Source organism: Scardinius erythrophthalmus (assembly GCF_964197995.2).
Source record: "Scardinius erythrophthalmus genome assembly, chromosome: 23".
NCBI lineage: Eukaryota > Metazoa > Chordata > Actinopteri > Cypriniformes > Leuciscidae > Scardinius > Scardinius erythrophthalmus.
Genome location: NC_138243.1, coordinates 24,123,909 through 24,139,580, shown reverse-complemented (window position 1 = coordinate 24,139,580; position 15,672 = coordinate 24,123,909). Strand labels below are relative to the sequence as shown.

Here is a 15,672-nt window from a genome sequence, read left to right as displayed (position 1 = left end):
ATAAACAGCCCATGGGTATCTTCTCCATCCTTGAAGAGGAGTGCATGTTCCCCAAGGCTTCAGACACTTCCTTCAAGAACAAGTTATATGATCAGCATCTTGGCAAGAGCAATGCTTTCCAGAAACCAAAGCCTGTCAAAGGCAAGGCTGAAGCCCACTTCTCCCTGGTTCACTACGCTGGAACTGTCGACTACAACATTTCTGGCTGGCTGGACAAGAACAAGGATCCACTGAATGAGTCTGCTGTGCAGCTGTACCAGAAGTCTTCTGTCAAACTGCTGGCTACTCTCTACCCACCTGTTGTTGAGGGTAAAGAAAAAATCTATTTAACCAAACTTTGATTTAGCTTTGCACTTTCTTTCTTGTTTTTGCATTTATACATGTTCCTTTGTATTTGATCTCAATAGAGACTGGTAAAAAGGGAGGCAAGAAGAAGGGTGGCTCCATGCAGACTGTTTCCTCCCAGTTCAGGGTATGTATAGAGATGACATCACAGCAATATTTCTGTATTTGAAGAAAAAGAGAAATACAAAGCATGGCAACCTTTTTCTATTCTTCACAGGAGAACTTGGGCAAACTCATGACCAACTTGAGGAGCACTCACCCTCACTTTGTGCGTTGCCTGATTCCCAATGAGTCCAAGACTCCAGGTAAAGTATTAAAAAGTTTACAGATATTCTGCCACTCAATTTATATGATGGAATTAATTTACCAAGTTAATGGTGTAAACTTTGTTATAGGTCTCATGGAGAACTTCCTGGTTATCCACCAGCTGAGGTGTAACGGTGTTCTGGAGGGTATCAGAATCTGCAGAAAGGGCTTCCCCAGCAGAATCCTCTATGGTGACTTCAAACAGAGGTATAAATGACACCACATGAAAATACAATTTCCTGTTGGAGACTCTTTATTAGAAGATATAAATCATTTTGATAAATCGTCCCATCTTCCATAGATACAAGGTGCTGAATGCCAGTGTTATCCCAGAGGGACAGTTTATTGATAACAAGAAGGCCAGTGAGAAACTCCTGGGATCCATCGATGTTAATCATGATGAGTACAGATTTGGAACCACAAAGGTTCATATTTAGCTTTGCAAATTTCAAAGATTCGGTGACCATGGTCATTTAGCTTATACAGGTTAAATCAATATTTTTTGATTTACTGTTTTACATAAATTCAGGTGTTCTTCAAAGCTGGTCTTCTGGGTGTTCTTGAGGAGATGCGTGATGAGAAATTGGCTACTCTGGTCACAATGACTCAGGCTCTCTGCCGTGGCTACGTGATGAGGAGGGAATTTGTGAAGATGATGGAAAGGAGGTGAGTACTGTCATTAGTAAAGATGACATCAACAATAACTGTGGAAACAAATTATAATTTATATAATTATAATGATTATGGCATTTAATGATGAATTTTTCTCAGGGAGTCCATTTACACCATCCAATACAACATCCGTTCATTCATGAATGTCAAACACTGGCCATGGATGAAGGTTTACTACAAGGTTAAGCCTCTACTGAAGAGTGCCGAAACTGAGAAAGAGCTGGCAAACATGAAAGAGGACTATGTAAAATGCAAAGAAGATCTTGCCAAGGCTGAAGCCAAAAAGAAGGAACTTGAAGAGAAGATGGTAGCACTGCTGCAAGAGAAAAATGATCTACAGCTACAAGTAGCATCTGTGAGTATTTTTTGAGATGCACCGATAATAAATTTCTCTGCTGATACGATAGCTGATTAATCAGAATGATATTGGCCGATGCCAGTACTGGTACCAATAATTTGATTTTTCTTAAGGAAAAAAAATCTCTCCCAAATAATGCTGCAAACAGTACAGAGAATCTTCTCATTTGGTACACTATAATATTATAATTTTAAATTAACAACAGAGCTATTATATTCAACTGCTATTTATAAAATAGCACTTATATTGGCGAATTTTTCCAAACATACATATATAATTAACAGTAAATAAGCTCTTCTCTACTGTTTTTATAGCTAACTAACAAACTGTGAGTGACAACTTGATAACTTTCCTGAGGTAAATGTAACATTAAGTGATATTGTTCACAAGCTGTTTTATTGACATCTTTCTGCGGTTGAAACATTGAGTGATTATGAGTCATGATACGGATTTCAGTAAGTTGTATACTGTATCTTTTATACATATATGAAATCAGAATACCTTCTGAGATTCATGCATGTTTTTTGAGATATATTAAAGTGAAAGAATATACTTATTTTGTCTATTATTGGACGGGAGGAGCTACAAATAATGTTTGATGTAGGGAAAAAACGTAGATCTGGCAACCCTGGCTTGACGTACGGGTGATTCATAGCGTCAAATAAAGCCTACAGTACATTAACGTCACTATTTTTTTTTTGAACTGTTAAAGCATTATTGTCGCGTTAACTTGCCCTAAATTTAACGCAAGAGAGATTTTCTTCACACACAGTATGAGTTGCAGTCTGACACGTTAAAATGAGCAATGTGGTTTCCAATGATATAGCAACCAATTTTCTTAACAGGAATCTGAGAATCTCTCAGATGCTGAGGAGAGGTGTGAGGGTCTGATCAAAAGCAAAATCCAGCTTGAAGCTAAACTCAAAGAGACAACTGAGAGACTGGAGGATGAGGAAGAAATCAATGCTGAACTGACGGCCAAGAAGAGGAAACTGGAGGATGAGTGCTCTGAGCTGAAGAAAGACATTGATGACCTGGAGCTCACCTTGGCTAAAGTGGAGAAGGAGAAACATGCCACTGAGAATAAGGTTAGAGATTGAGTTGGTTTAAGATTAGATTTAATCTCTGTTTTATGTGTTGATATAGAAAATGAAGTGTAAAATATAAGCTTATTTGGAACAAAACTCACACAGGTGAAGAACTTGACAGAGGAAATGGCAGCTCAGGATGAGAGCATTGCCAAGCTTACGAAGGAGAAGAAAGCCCTCCAAGAGTCACATCAGCAGACACTGGATGATCTTCAGGCTGAGGAGGACAAAGTTAACACCCTGACCAAAGCCAAGACAAAGCTTGAGCAGCAAGTTGATGATGTGAGTTGATAATGTAAACATGTTATTAATACATCAAATTAGCTTTGTTTTGTTTTTTGCTGTGAACATATTTCATATATCATTGTCCTGTAGCTTGAGGGTTCCCTTGAACAAGAGAAGAAGCTCCGCATGGACCTGGAGAGAGCCAAGAGAAAGCTTGAAGGAGACCTGAAATTAGCCCAAGAGTCCATCATGGACCTGGAGAATGACAAGCAGCAATCAGAGGAGAAAATAAAAAAGTGATTAAAGCATAAAATCTTTGAAAACATCATTAAGTTTTGCTTTTGTTTTGCAAACCACTTATTGTTGAACACCCACAGGAAAGACTTTGAAACAAGCCAGCTGCTTAGCAAGATAGAAGATGAACAGTCTCTGGGTGCTCAACTCCAAAAGAAGATCAAGGAGCTTCAGGTATTTTGAGATTTTTTCCCACATTACGATCAATATAATTAAATGCTGAACAATAAAAATCAACTTAACTACTTTCCACCATAGGCCCGCATTGAGGAACTTGAGGAAGAGATCGAGGCTGAGCGCGCTGCTCGTGCCAAGGTTGAGAAGCAGAGAGCTGATCTCTCCAGGGAACTTGAGGAGATCAGTGAGAGGCTTGAGGAGGCTGGAGGAGCCACTGCTGCTCAGATCGAGATGAATAAGAAGCGTGAAGCTGAATTCCAGAAGCTGCGTCGTGATCTTGAAGAGTCCACCCTCCAGCATGAAGCTACTGCCGGTGCCCTCCGCAAGAAGCAGGCAGACAGTGTGGCCGAGCTGGGAGAGCAAATCGACAACCTGCAGCGTGTCAAGCAGAAGCTTGAGAAAGAGAAGAGTGAATTCAAAATGGAGATTGATGATCTTTCCAGCAACATGGAAGCTGTTGCCAAAGGAAAAGTAGGACATTTTATGTTTAAAGAATACATAACATGTTGAAGTTTTTCAATAATCTAATGACTTTTGTATTTGCAGGGCAATCTTGAGAAGATGTGCCGCACACTTGAGGACCAACTTAGTGAAATAAAATCCAAGAATGATGAGAATATTCGCCAGTTAAATGACCTCAGTGCTCATAGAGCAAGACTTCAAACTGAAAATGGTAACTAATGACAATCGTGAATAAATTAATAGTATTCCAACAGTAACTGAGTGTGGTGTATTAAGATTATATATAGCACTGAATTTCTGACAGTCTTATCAGAAGAAAACACACTTATTTACATTTTGCTTTCAAACAGTTTGTTTTGATAGTAACTGAGAGACAGCACAATCTGACACAGTGAATTTAAATCTACACAGGTGAGTTTGGCCGTCAGCTGGAGGAGAAGGAGGCTCTGGTTTCTCAGCTCACCAGAGGCAAACAAGCTTTCACTCAGCAAATCGAGGAGCTTAAGAGGCATATTGAAGAGGAGGTTAAGGTAATATAGCATAATGAAAACAAACACATAATTTCCACTTACTACACAACAAAGCTAATATAATGCAAAAAAATTGACACAACACTATACAACAAAGCTAATGTAATACAATAAAGCTATCACATTTTGTATTGCTAATTAGTAAGTCGCTTTGGATAAAAGTGTCTGCTAAATGAATTAATGTAAATATTATGTGACTTTGTCCTTTAGGCTAAGAACGCACTGGCCCATGCTGTGCAATCTGCCCGTCATGACTGCGACCTGCTCCGTGAGCAGTTTGAGGAAGAGCAGGAGGCAAAGGCTGAGCTGCAGCGGGGAATGTCAAAGGCCAACAGTGAGGTTGCTCAGTGGAGAACCAAATATGAAACTGATGCCATCCAGCGCACTGAGGAGCTTGAAGAGTCCAAGTATGAACATCAAAAGAAGTGATATGTGTTAATAATTTGTGCAATTGCATGCATCTTCTGACTAAATGTTACAAAAAATATAACAGAAAGAAGCTGGCTCAGCGTCTGCAAGAGGCAGAGGAACAAGTTGAGGCAGTAAACTCCAAATGTGCATCTCTGGAGAAGACCAAACAGAGACTCCAGGGTGAGGTGGAGGACCTCATGATTGATGTGGAGAGAGCCAATGGTTTGGCTGCCAACCTTGACAAGAAGCAGAGAAACTTTGACAAGGTAAAATCAATTTCTCTTTTAAAAGCATGGCCAGAATGGGCTTTGTTCAACATGTTACATATGAACCCTGACCCTGAAATATCTCCACCAAAGGTCCTGGCAGAATGGAAGCAGAAATATGAGGAAGGTCAGGCAGAGCTGGAAGGTGCACAGAAAGAGGCTCGTTCACTCAGCACTGAACTGTTCAAGATGAAGAACTCCTATGAGGAGAGTCTGGATCATCTGGAGACCCTCAAGAGAGAGAACAAGAATCTGCAGCGTAAGATTTGAGATATCCAAAGCGACTTACTAATTAAATGTAGTGATTCACAATTCAAATATATTTATGTTGATAATATTTTCTTTATAACTTGTAGAGGAGATTTCAGATCTGACAGAGCAGTTAGGTGAGACTGGTAAGAGCATCCATGAACTGGAAAAGGCCAAGAAGACAGTGGAGACTGAGAAGTCAGAGATTCAGACTGCCCTGGAAGAGGCCGAAGTGAGTATCTGGAGATTAATATGTCATTCTTGCTCAAACCATTTTACTGTGTTGTTAAATATTATTTTAATTCTGAAATTACATGTTGTTTTTATATTTCATAGGGCACCCTGGAACATGAGGAGTCCAAGATTCTTCGTGTCCAGCTTGAGCTAAATCAGGTCAAAAGTGAGATTGACAGGAAGATTGCAGAGAAGGATGAGGAGATGGAGCAGATCAAGAGGAACAGCCAGAGAGTCATTGAATCCATGCAGGGCACTCTGGACTCTGAAGTCAGGAGCAGGAATGATGCCCTGAGAATCAAGAAGAAGATGGAGGGAGACCTTAATGAGATGGAGATTCAGCTGAGCCACGCCAATCGCCAGGCTGCTGAGGCCCAGAAACAGCTCAGGAACGTTCAGGGACAACTCAAGGTATTTGACTTCTGTTCGACTTGTGATGTAGTGTGATGTAGTTGTGATGTGGGATGTAGTAATATGTTTGTATAATCTAACTTTTGTTAGGTTAAGGTCACCAGAAAGCACACTGAAAGCTCATTCTAAAGCTATTGTTATGTTCAGGATGCCCAACTGCACCTTGATGATGCCCAGAGAGGACAGGAAGACATGAAGGAGCAGGTGGCCATGGTGGAGCGCAGAAACACTCTGATGCAGTCTGAGATTGAGGAGCTGAGATCTGCTCTGGAGCAGACAGAGAGAGGCCGCAAAGTGGCTGAACAAGAGCTGGTGGACGCCAGTGAGCGTGTTGGGCTGCTGCACTCTCAGGTAAGGGCATTTTGTTTTTAGGGATGCATTGATCGGGTTGCATTAGGGATGCATTGATCGATCAGCCGCAAATTGGTATCGGTTGATAGTCTATCGGTAGCCAATTTCACAAACCGATCGCAATTTATTGACATAATACCATAAAAATGGTAAACAGTAATGTTGTAAACATGTAAACAGTATACAGATGAGGCTTTTGTGCCACGTTTTGTTTTGCAACTTCGCGAAACATCAGTAAAGCATAGTAAATCACACATCTTTATTGAGAGGCTGTCTCGATTCAAATGAGCCCACACAACATAACATGATGCGTAGCTCTTAAGAAAATCCTTATGGAGTAACATGATATGCTGCTTGGCTAAAGCTATAGGACTTCCAGGATCTGATCGTGTCGCGATAATGACGCAGTTTTTCCATTGTCATTTGAAAGTTAAAAAAATGGAAACTGGATCTTGGGTATGGTGGGTAGAGATGATGTGGAGCGCACTTTGATTGGTTTGATCGCTCAGATTGACAGGAGATTTACTGTGTGCCATAGAATTGGAGCACACAGCTGAAACAGCGCTGGAAAATCATCAATCATCATTCGGGATCTTATTGCTGGTTACTTATTCTATGTTATTATAAATATTTTTATGCTTTGTGGCATTTACACATGTAAGTAGTTCTTATGTTCAGTAAAACAACACTCAGATCACTTGTTTGGAGAGATTTTTGGACTTTTGATAAAAGGCTACCATGGTTCTAAATGCCATAACTTTTGATTGCTTTGAGATTTCAACACAGAATTTGGATCAGATGCAGTTGACATGACATTGTGAACAAGCTCAAACTTAATTTTATGACATGTCATGTATACTTTCTAATAATCATCATGTCAAGCATGAAAAAGTATGCCACTTAGATGTGAAATCATTAAAAATGCCTTTCAGGGTGAAAGGAGTCAACAGAGAGCTTACATTTTATGTAAAGCCTGAATGATCAGGATCTGCTGCAAAAATACTGATCGGAGAATCCCTACTTACAATGAAGGAAATTGAGAGCATCTTTCAAAATGTTTAAACTATTGCTTTTAATTTTGTAGAACACAAGTCTCATTAACACCAAGAAGAAGCTTGAGGCTGACCTTGTTCAGGTCCAGAGTGAAGTTGATGACACTGTACAGGAAGCCAGAAATGCAGAGGAGAAAGCCAAGAAGGCCATCACTGATGTGAGCAACAGTAGCTGCCAAATGTTTCAAAAGATGTTTCCGTACTTGAAAAATGTGGATCTAATGACTTTCTGTATAAATGCAAAAGGCTGCAATGATGGCAGAAGAGCTGAAGAAGGAGCAGGACACCAGTTCTCACCTTGAGAGGATGAAGAAGAATCTGGAGGTCACAGTGAAGGACCTGCAGCACCGTCTGGATGAGGCTGAGAGTCTGGCCATGAAAGGAGGAAAGAAACAACTCCAGAAGTTGGAGAGCAGGGTGAGAACTTTTAAGGGATCACAACAAACATTATTTTAAAATTAAAGCATTATTTCAGGTTCCCAATGACTACACTTGTACTTGTCTGAGAATTTGTATGTGCTATCAAAGGTCCGTGAGCTTGAGGCTGAAGTTGAAGCTGAGCAGAGACGTGGAGCTGATGCTGTTAAGGGTGTCCGCAAATATGAGAGGAGAGTGAAAGAGCTCTCTTATCAGGTATGACCATGTCTGACTAAATCCATTGAGTCATTCATACATGCATTTATAGTCAAATATTTAGAGTAAATCTATGCAATTGTTTTTAGACTGAGGAGGACAAGAAGAACATCAACAGACTTCAGGATCTGGTTGATAAGCTGCAGCTGAAGGTCAAAGTCTACAAGAGGCAGTCTGAGGAGGCGGTATGTATATATTTTTTTTTACACATTGATTATTCATTAATTAGTCATTTATTTACTGGTGAGATATCACTGCTGCTCCATAGCTTAGTTAACAAGCATGGTCAAATTTTTACTCTTTAGGAGGAACAAGCCAACACTCACCTGTCCAAGTTGAGGAAGGTGCAGCATGAGCTTGAGGAGGCTGAGGAGCGTGCTGACATTTCTGAGTCTCAGGTCAACAAGCTCAGAGCCAAGAGCCGTGATGCTGGAAAGGTCAGTTGCATAATTTCAGAGTCTGTAGGCCTACTCAGTAGATGCGTTCTCACATTTACAGAGTAGAAACATATGTAGTATTCAGCTTATTCTTGAAAATGTACTGATTACTTACATGACTTATGAATGTGCTTCATTTTGTTTTAGGCCAAAGAAGAGTGAAACCCCCAAACCCAAAGGGAGCCTCTACTGAAGTCATATAATATGATTGTTCTGTAGAATTACTTCTAAAATTCTTTTTGAAATAAATCTGTCCTTACCATGTGCAAACATTTGTTTTGGAGTGATTGATCAAAATAATGACATTATCACTTAAGTACTGAAATATTTCGAAAGTTATAAAAGTACATAATAGCTTTGTCAGGAATAACACGATATCTTCCGAACATTCACTTTTTTACTTAATATTGAAAGAAATATAGAACACTGCGCCTTTTTCATTTATCATAAAAAAAAAAGATTTTGGCTTGATATTTTACGTTCTGGGGTTGAAAACAATCAGCTTGAATATTCATCTCTACATTTGAGCGGGAATGAAACGTCCATTTTTCCGCTGATTGGTCAACCAGACATCAAACCGTGCCGTCAGTTGTTCATCAGTTCCTCTCTATGGTTCCTCTCAACAGAATAATAGTCCTCCTCCTCTGCAACAGCTGTTCGGATTCCTAACGCGTTTATTTCAACTACATTTTATCTCTTTCTCATCAAACAACCAGACTTGCGATTGCGATGGCTTAACACAAACTGTACTGGGGCAGGGGCTTCAGAGAAGTGTAGACATAAATTCACCTACATGTGGAGTCGGCGCTCCACCCACAACTACCCCCAGCTTACAACTTTGGCACACCACCTGTTTTATTTTCATTTTCATTTTTTTTCTCCCAGGTTTTTTTATTGATTATAAACACAAATAAGAGTGTAAACACGGACAAAAAGTATAGATAAACACAGTATGTACCAATATTAAAGGGTTAGTTCACCCAAAAATGAAAATTTTGTCAGTAATTACTCACCCTCATGTTGTTCCAACCGCGTAAGACCTTCGTTCATCTTCGGAACACAAATTAAGATATTTTTGATTGAGTTGTCTCACTCCTCCATAGGCTTTCAGAGGGACCGAAACTTGCTAGCCCAGAGAAGTTATTAAAGAGATCGTTAATATAGTCCAAGTGACTACAGTGGCTTAATCCTAAGTATATCAAGCGATGATAATACTTTTTGTGCGCAAAAACAAACAAAAATAACGACTTTATTCCACTATTCATTTCCTTCTCTCTGGGCCTCGTAGTGTTTTTGCGCTGCACGTCTGTGTTGCACGTCATCACGCATCACACACATGACCCGCTTCGGCCAATTGTGAGCCTACGTGGTGACGTGTAACACAGACGCGCTACGCAAAAACACTATGTGAACCAACTAGAGGTCCAGAGAGAAGGAATTGAATAGTGGAATAAAGTCGTTATTTTTGTTTGTTTTTGCGCACAAAAAGTATTCTCGTCGCTTGATAAACTTAAGATTGAGCTGTAGTCAATTGGACTATATTAACGATCTCTTTAATAACTTTTCTGGGCCAGCAAGTTTCGGTCCCTCTGAAAGCCTATGGAGGAGTGAGACAACTCTCAGATTTAATTAAAAATATCTTAATTTATGTTCCGAAGATGAACGAATGTCTTACGCGGTTGGAACAACATGAGGGTGAGTAATTACTGACAGAATTTTTGGGTGAACTAACCCTTTAATAAACAAAACAAAAACAGAAAAAAACAAAAACCACAGTCAGAATAAAAAGTCAGTTGTTCAAGCTGTTTCTGATGTAATGCAACCATTAGAAACCAAATCTTACTCCTTACCCATCAGGCCCAAATGTCTTAATTAGGACTGGTTAAGAAATTAGACTTTTTTAGATTAGACTTTTTCATGAATCACCAGCACGCCAAACTTTGACGCTCGTTTTCATTTATAGCGCTTTTAACAATGTAGATTGTTTCAAAGCAGCTTTACAGAGATAAACGTATAATATGGTAACAGAGATTGTTTTGGCTTTATAGCGGTTCTTTAATAAAGTTATTTTCCAGCTAAAGTTAGTTTTGATTGATTTGCTTCCGTCGCAACAATCATTTGTTATTAAATTAGGGGCCGCTAAGACGACACCATTCTCTCTACACAGACTTTAAACGCGAACCTGTGAGAAACGCTGATGGCAGTCACATGCTCATTAAGAATTGGTTCTATAGATATGTGCGTTTGAATATATGTGCGCAGGTTTGGAATTCCCTACAAACCAAGCCTAAACAAAGTACTGGTGTTTCCTTATAATTTTTTATACAGAATTTTATTTTATTTTATCAATTCGGGGGAAGATACGCGAATTGAGTTTCCCGACGACGCTTTATCTGTAGAGTGGTAAAGGGATCCTCCATAGGGAGAGACTAGATGGCACTTCAGCACTGCGTTGTCTTCGGGTCCAGGCGCAGGTCCTTCATCAGATCTGGATACGGCCTGGATCCGGCAGGCTGCGGGAAAACCTCGGGATAAACAAAAGACACTAAAATTAGCGTAGATGCCATTCTTCTCATGATGTAACGAGTACATCAGGATTTATGGGAAGTGTTCCCGGTTCCAGCTGACCTAATCTATGCAGCCTAACACTGAATTATAGAAGTATATAATGTATTATGTAAATGCTAGGTCAAAGAGATGTGTCTTTAATCTAGCTTTGAACTGACAGAGTGTGTCTGCTTCCCGGACAATGTTAGGAAGACTCTTCCAAAGTGTTGGTGCTAAATAGGAAAGTCACATCTCTAAGCACATCTCTAAGTTTAGAGATGTGCTTCAGAAAAAAAGTTCACGAGACCGAGAGGCAGAAAGCATACCCTGTTTATTCTCTTTATTTTACAAAAACACAATGTTTTGTTTCGATTGTAAGTGGACACATACAAAAGTAGACATTTTACAGTTTATTTTTTCATATTTCTTAAGTCTGTATGACCACAAATGACGGAGTAGGCCTATTCTAAGTCTATTTTGCTGCTATGTGAAAAAAAAATCCAGCAAAACGCGCTGACGCGTATGTCGACCCCATTTGGTTAAGCTGATAAAAAATATTTATGTAATGTTATCCGTGTTATTTCATCTGCAACAACAACGTGAACTTTTATAAAGATCCGTTATTTGGCCATTAACTTTTAAATGCATTGTTATGCATATGACTATGAGGAGAGTCTCCGCATGAAAGACCCACGACTGCAGATCAACGTGCTATTGCATTTCTCTCTGATACAGAAGGAAAATGTGGAGGATTTTATCTTTGACAATATGATTGACAGGTCAGTCTACGTGACAGGATGCGTGTAACTAAGTGACAGAGAGCAACTGTTAAAGACGCTATTTTATGACGTGATAGTCCCAAGCTTGTCTACTCTTCTGCTACACACTCAAAAGTAAGTACTTTTTTTTTAAACAAAATTAAAAATGAATAAATAAATGAATAAATTAATAAATAAATGAATAAATGAATAAATGAATAAATAAATGTGATAAGTATGGAATGCAAAAACTGACTTAATAATAAATAAATACATACATAAATAAATATGCGAAGAAATGTAAAAAAAATAAAAAATTAATGACTATTTATACTTTTATTTCCTTATTTATGTATAATTATATTTTTTTCCACATTTATTTATTTTTTCATTTATTTATTTAAGCATTTATTTATTTCCACGTTTATGTATTTTCACATTTATTTATGTAGGCTATAATATGTATTAATGTCTACATTTATTCATTGAATGAATGACCAAAGAGTTTCGATAATTTTCCCGTAATAATCAAGAAACTTTGCTGCCGTACCATGGGTCCAGCAGGCGTAATGATATGACGCAGCGCCTGAAAATAGTCCCCAGCTCAGTCGACTATTCATAGACAGTATATAAACTGGACACAGCGACCCCGTATAGGTTTCAACGGAGAAAAGTGAAAGGGTTACTTCAGGATTTAGCATTAAGCTTTGTATTAGTAGAAAACCTGTAGTATTTTCGAATTACCATGCTTTCCACCCTCATATGACCCTGAGACAAGAGATTTATGTATTTTTTGTCTGGAAAAAATCGTCATTTTGCGTCATCGGAGGATTTTCTGGACAGAGGCTAAAGACTACAGCCAGTAGAAGGCGTTGTTCCGCATGTTTTCAACCCGCCCATAGAGGGTGGGATCTCACTCACAGAATGTACACAGTGTCAGCCGTCTTTCTTTGGAAGCTAAGCTAACAGGCTCTTGTTCTGTGGAGAAAGCTGAATAGTAGGAGAAAGCTGAGTAAGTAACCATCCTCCTTTTCCCGGACTTGTCCGGCGGGCTAGATCGTTCAAAATGTACGGGATTCAGCTTTTGCTTTCTGCGGTCGCCATTCATTGTTTACATGCACACCTTTCAATCTAACTGAATTCATTCCGATTGGTGAATTTGAATGTAGTGTTTACATGAACGCTAAACAAGAGATCGGTTGATGTGCGTTTTACCATTGCTAAGAAAAATTCCCGCTCCTCCGTGAGAGATGCGAGACCCGGCGCGTCTCAGTAATCACGCCACCGGCCTCGCGCTGTTCTCCCGCGGCCGTCAGCCTCGTCCTGCTCAGTGTTGCCAACTAATTTTCAGGGGAAGTTGCTAAAGGTAGATCAATTTGTTGCTAAAAGTTGCTAAATGACGTTGTGACGTCATTGTGCTATGACGTCATTACGTAATCGCAACGCAACACTACGCCATTATGTAATACGTAGATATTATTTGAAATACTAATTAAGATTTGTTTGTAAAAAAATAAATAAATATATATATGTATACATATTACATACATACATACATACATACATAGGCTACAGTATTTGTAAAAGTAATACAAACAACACTTTTTCATGATCAGTTTTTTTTTTTACTTTTAAATACAACATTGAGATTGTACAGTTAAACACTTTACAATTACATTTAACGTAGGCTATTTTCTTATCAACCAGTGAAACATGAAATGTGTTTAAATTATTTTGCCAAAAATGTGAAATGCGTGCTACTGCTGCTGCTGCCGCCCGCAGCCTCTGTGCCTGGCTATAAGACCTGTAGCCCCGCCCCTGCGCTCGTTGTCTTTTGTTTTCCGGTTTTCACAGCGATTTCCACATTTCCGCAGCGATCTTCAGGAATTATGAATGAACCGCTCTGTCTATTTAGCTAGCTTGTACGTGTGTTGTTTGGATTAGAATCACTTTCCAAAAGTTGCTAAAAGTTGCCAAATAAATTAAAAAAATAGCTAAATTTGTTGCTAGGTGCTTTTTGAATAAAAAGTTGCTAGGGTAGTCTGAAAAGTTGCTAAATCTAGCAACAAAATTGCTAAGTTGGCAACACTGGTCCTGCTCGCCACAGTAAACATGATGAATGGCGACTGTAGAACGCAAAAGCTGAATCCCGGACATTTTGGACGATCTCTAAATCCCTCGCAAACTCATCACGTAGGCTAGCTTTGTTGTTTTCAACAACTGCGCACTCTTACCGATAGGCGTGGCCTCCTAAGGCAGCGAAACAAGTGCATTCTGGGAGTTGTTGTCTTTCATCCACATAAGCCAAAAATACATTTTCTGGCTTTTCTCAGTCTAGAAAGCTCCAAATTCAAAAATTTCTTCACATTTCATCTACTTAAATGACCTATTTTAAATACACATTCATCTTCCCAGAGGTGAAGTATCCCTTGAAGCAAATTAGGAGCACTCACTTCCTGATGGCTGACCGTACTGCACAGACTCAAACTGAGCTTGATGACGTGGATGTGATGTGAGCAACCTGTCTGACAGTTGTAAGCCTTCTAGTAGTTGTGCCAAGAGAAATCTGAATCATTCCCTTCCAAATCTTGCAGAGACGGAGAGTGTGAGTAGGAGCTGTCCATGAGCTAGGAGCAGGAACAACTTTATGACTCTCTATGGGCTTCTCCCTTGACTTTATCGGACTTTATGCCTCCACGTCCCCCCGATTGACTGCGAGCTTCTCCTCCTGTCTATACGGTAATTTCCAGAGAGTTACGTGGTTATGGCACAATCGTTAGCCTACTTTTACAAAAACTGCTTCTACGGGGCCATAACGTAAGATACAAGGCAATGGAGCCTTTTATACATTGTCGTGTTTCTTTAGAAATAAACAATGGACAAATGGAGTCCTTAAACGCCTCAGATGTAAAGTTATTCGCTGTCAAAGTGACGCCAAAATGAATGGGAGTCAATGGAATGCTAACAGCAGGTGATGGCTTGTTAGCCAATGGTGGCCCCTGGGGGTGGTACGCTATTCGAGAGCTCGATTATCCCCCTCTGACTATTTTCATGCGCTGCGTCATATCATTACGCCTGCTGGACCCATGGTACGGCAGCAAAGTTTCTTGATTATTACCAGAGCCCGTCTACGGAGAGCCTTGGCACTTCCTATTAGCCCCATTGTATCGATCTTGGTTGCAGTTCCATTAGAATTCCACTGGAGGTGATCGCGGGCGAGTGCAGACTGAATGGGAGTCTTTGGAGCTAGACGGCTAAATGTGTCTCTTTCACCTGATTGCCGTTGAGAAATCTCAGATTTTATTGTAGTTTTTGCAAGTTCAACATGGGTTATAGGTCGAAAGTTGAATGAACGAGTACTTATTTCTTTTCGATTTCTTACAGGTTGAGTTGTTGTTGCCCATAACACGCTAGCATTCTGACATCATTGACATTTTAAAAGACTTTTTAAACCAAATAAGTGACTCTAAAAAATCTAACACCCAGCAATGTGTAATTTCTTTGCATCTCCTTTCGAATACAACATTCAAATTACTAGACAAAAAATTATATCCTGAGAAAAGTGGATTTTGAGGGTTTTTCGCCATAGACCTCCATTCATTTTGCACTCGCCTGCGAGCGCCCCCGCATGGACAGAGACGTGTTACTGCAGCCAGTCCAGAAACCGGAAGTAAGCAGAGAGTGCCAATTATCTTCCTATTAGACATTCTCTGTTATTACGCAGGAATGAGAGTATAGTTCCTAGCCATATCAGACTAGAAAATCGCAACTTTTCATTTTCCGTCGGTCTTAGTACACGATGTAACTACAGAAGAGTCAAGTTTTAAATAGGAAAAATATCGAAACTCTTTGGTCATTTTTTTTGA

General features: G+C 39.5%; 2 protein-coding genes across 4 annotated transcripts in view; both read left to right on the top strand.

The window, feature by feature from the left end:
* Positions 1 to 8,771, top strand: part of LOC308683454 (uncharacterized protein) — a 31,313-nt gene extending 22,542 nt beyond the window's left edge. Inside the window, 26 exon segments of the mRNA XM_081353924.1 lie at positions 9 to 309; positions 408 to 472; positions 563 to 650; positions 741 to 858; positions 953 to 1,076; positions 1,181 to 1,317; positions 1,423 to 1,678; positions 2,527 to 2,769; positions 2,875 to 3,051; positions 3,145 to 3,290; positions 3,372 to 3,462; positions 3,547 to 3,936; positions 4,012 to 4,138; positions 4,339 to 4,457; positions 4,668 to 4,864; positions 4,951 to 5,134; positions 5,228 to 5,393; positions 5,491 to 5,615; positions 5,720 to 6,028; positions 6,176 to 6,379; positions 7,464 to 7,589; positions 7,678 to 7,848; positions 7,960 to 8,064; positions 8,154 to 8,249; positions 8,370 to 8,501; positions 8,649 to 8,771. Of these exon segments, the coding sequence (XP_081210050.1) occupies positions 9 to 309; positions 408 to 472; positions 563 to 650; positions 741 to 858; positions 953 to 1,076; positions 1,181 to 1,317; positions 1,423 to 1,678; positions 2,527 to 2,769; positions 2,875 to 3,051; positions 3,145 to 3,290; positions 3,372 to 3,462; positions 3,547 to 3,936; positions 4,012 to 4,138; positions 4,339 to 4,457; positions 4,668 to 4,864; positions 4,951 to 5,134; positions 5,228 to 5,393; positions 5,491 to 5,615; positions 5,720 to 6,028; positions 6,176 to 6,379; positions 7,464 to 7,589; positions 7,678 to 7,848; positions 7,960 to 8,064; positions 8,154 to 8,249; positions 8,370 to 8,501; positions 8,649 to 8,663 (4,212 nt within the window). The 3' untranslated portion in view covers positions 8,664 to 8,771.
* Positions 8,772 to 12,485: 3,714 nt separating this feature from the next.
* LOC308683915 (uncharacterized protein) overlaps positions 12,486 to 15,672 on the top strand; it is a 52,552-nt gene continuing 49,365 nt past the window's right edge. Inside the window, exons 1-3 of one of the 3 annotated variants that reach the window (XM_081354787.1) lie at positions 12,486 to 12,818; positions 14,222 to 14,318; positions 14,401 to 14,545. The gene's annotated coding sequence lies outside the window, so the exon portion shown is untranslated. Of the gene's footprint in view, positions 14,546 to 15,672 lie in introns of all 3 variants that reach the window. The other 2 variants (XM_081354789.1, XM_081354788.1) reach the window with 2 other exon arrangements.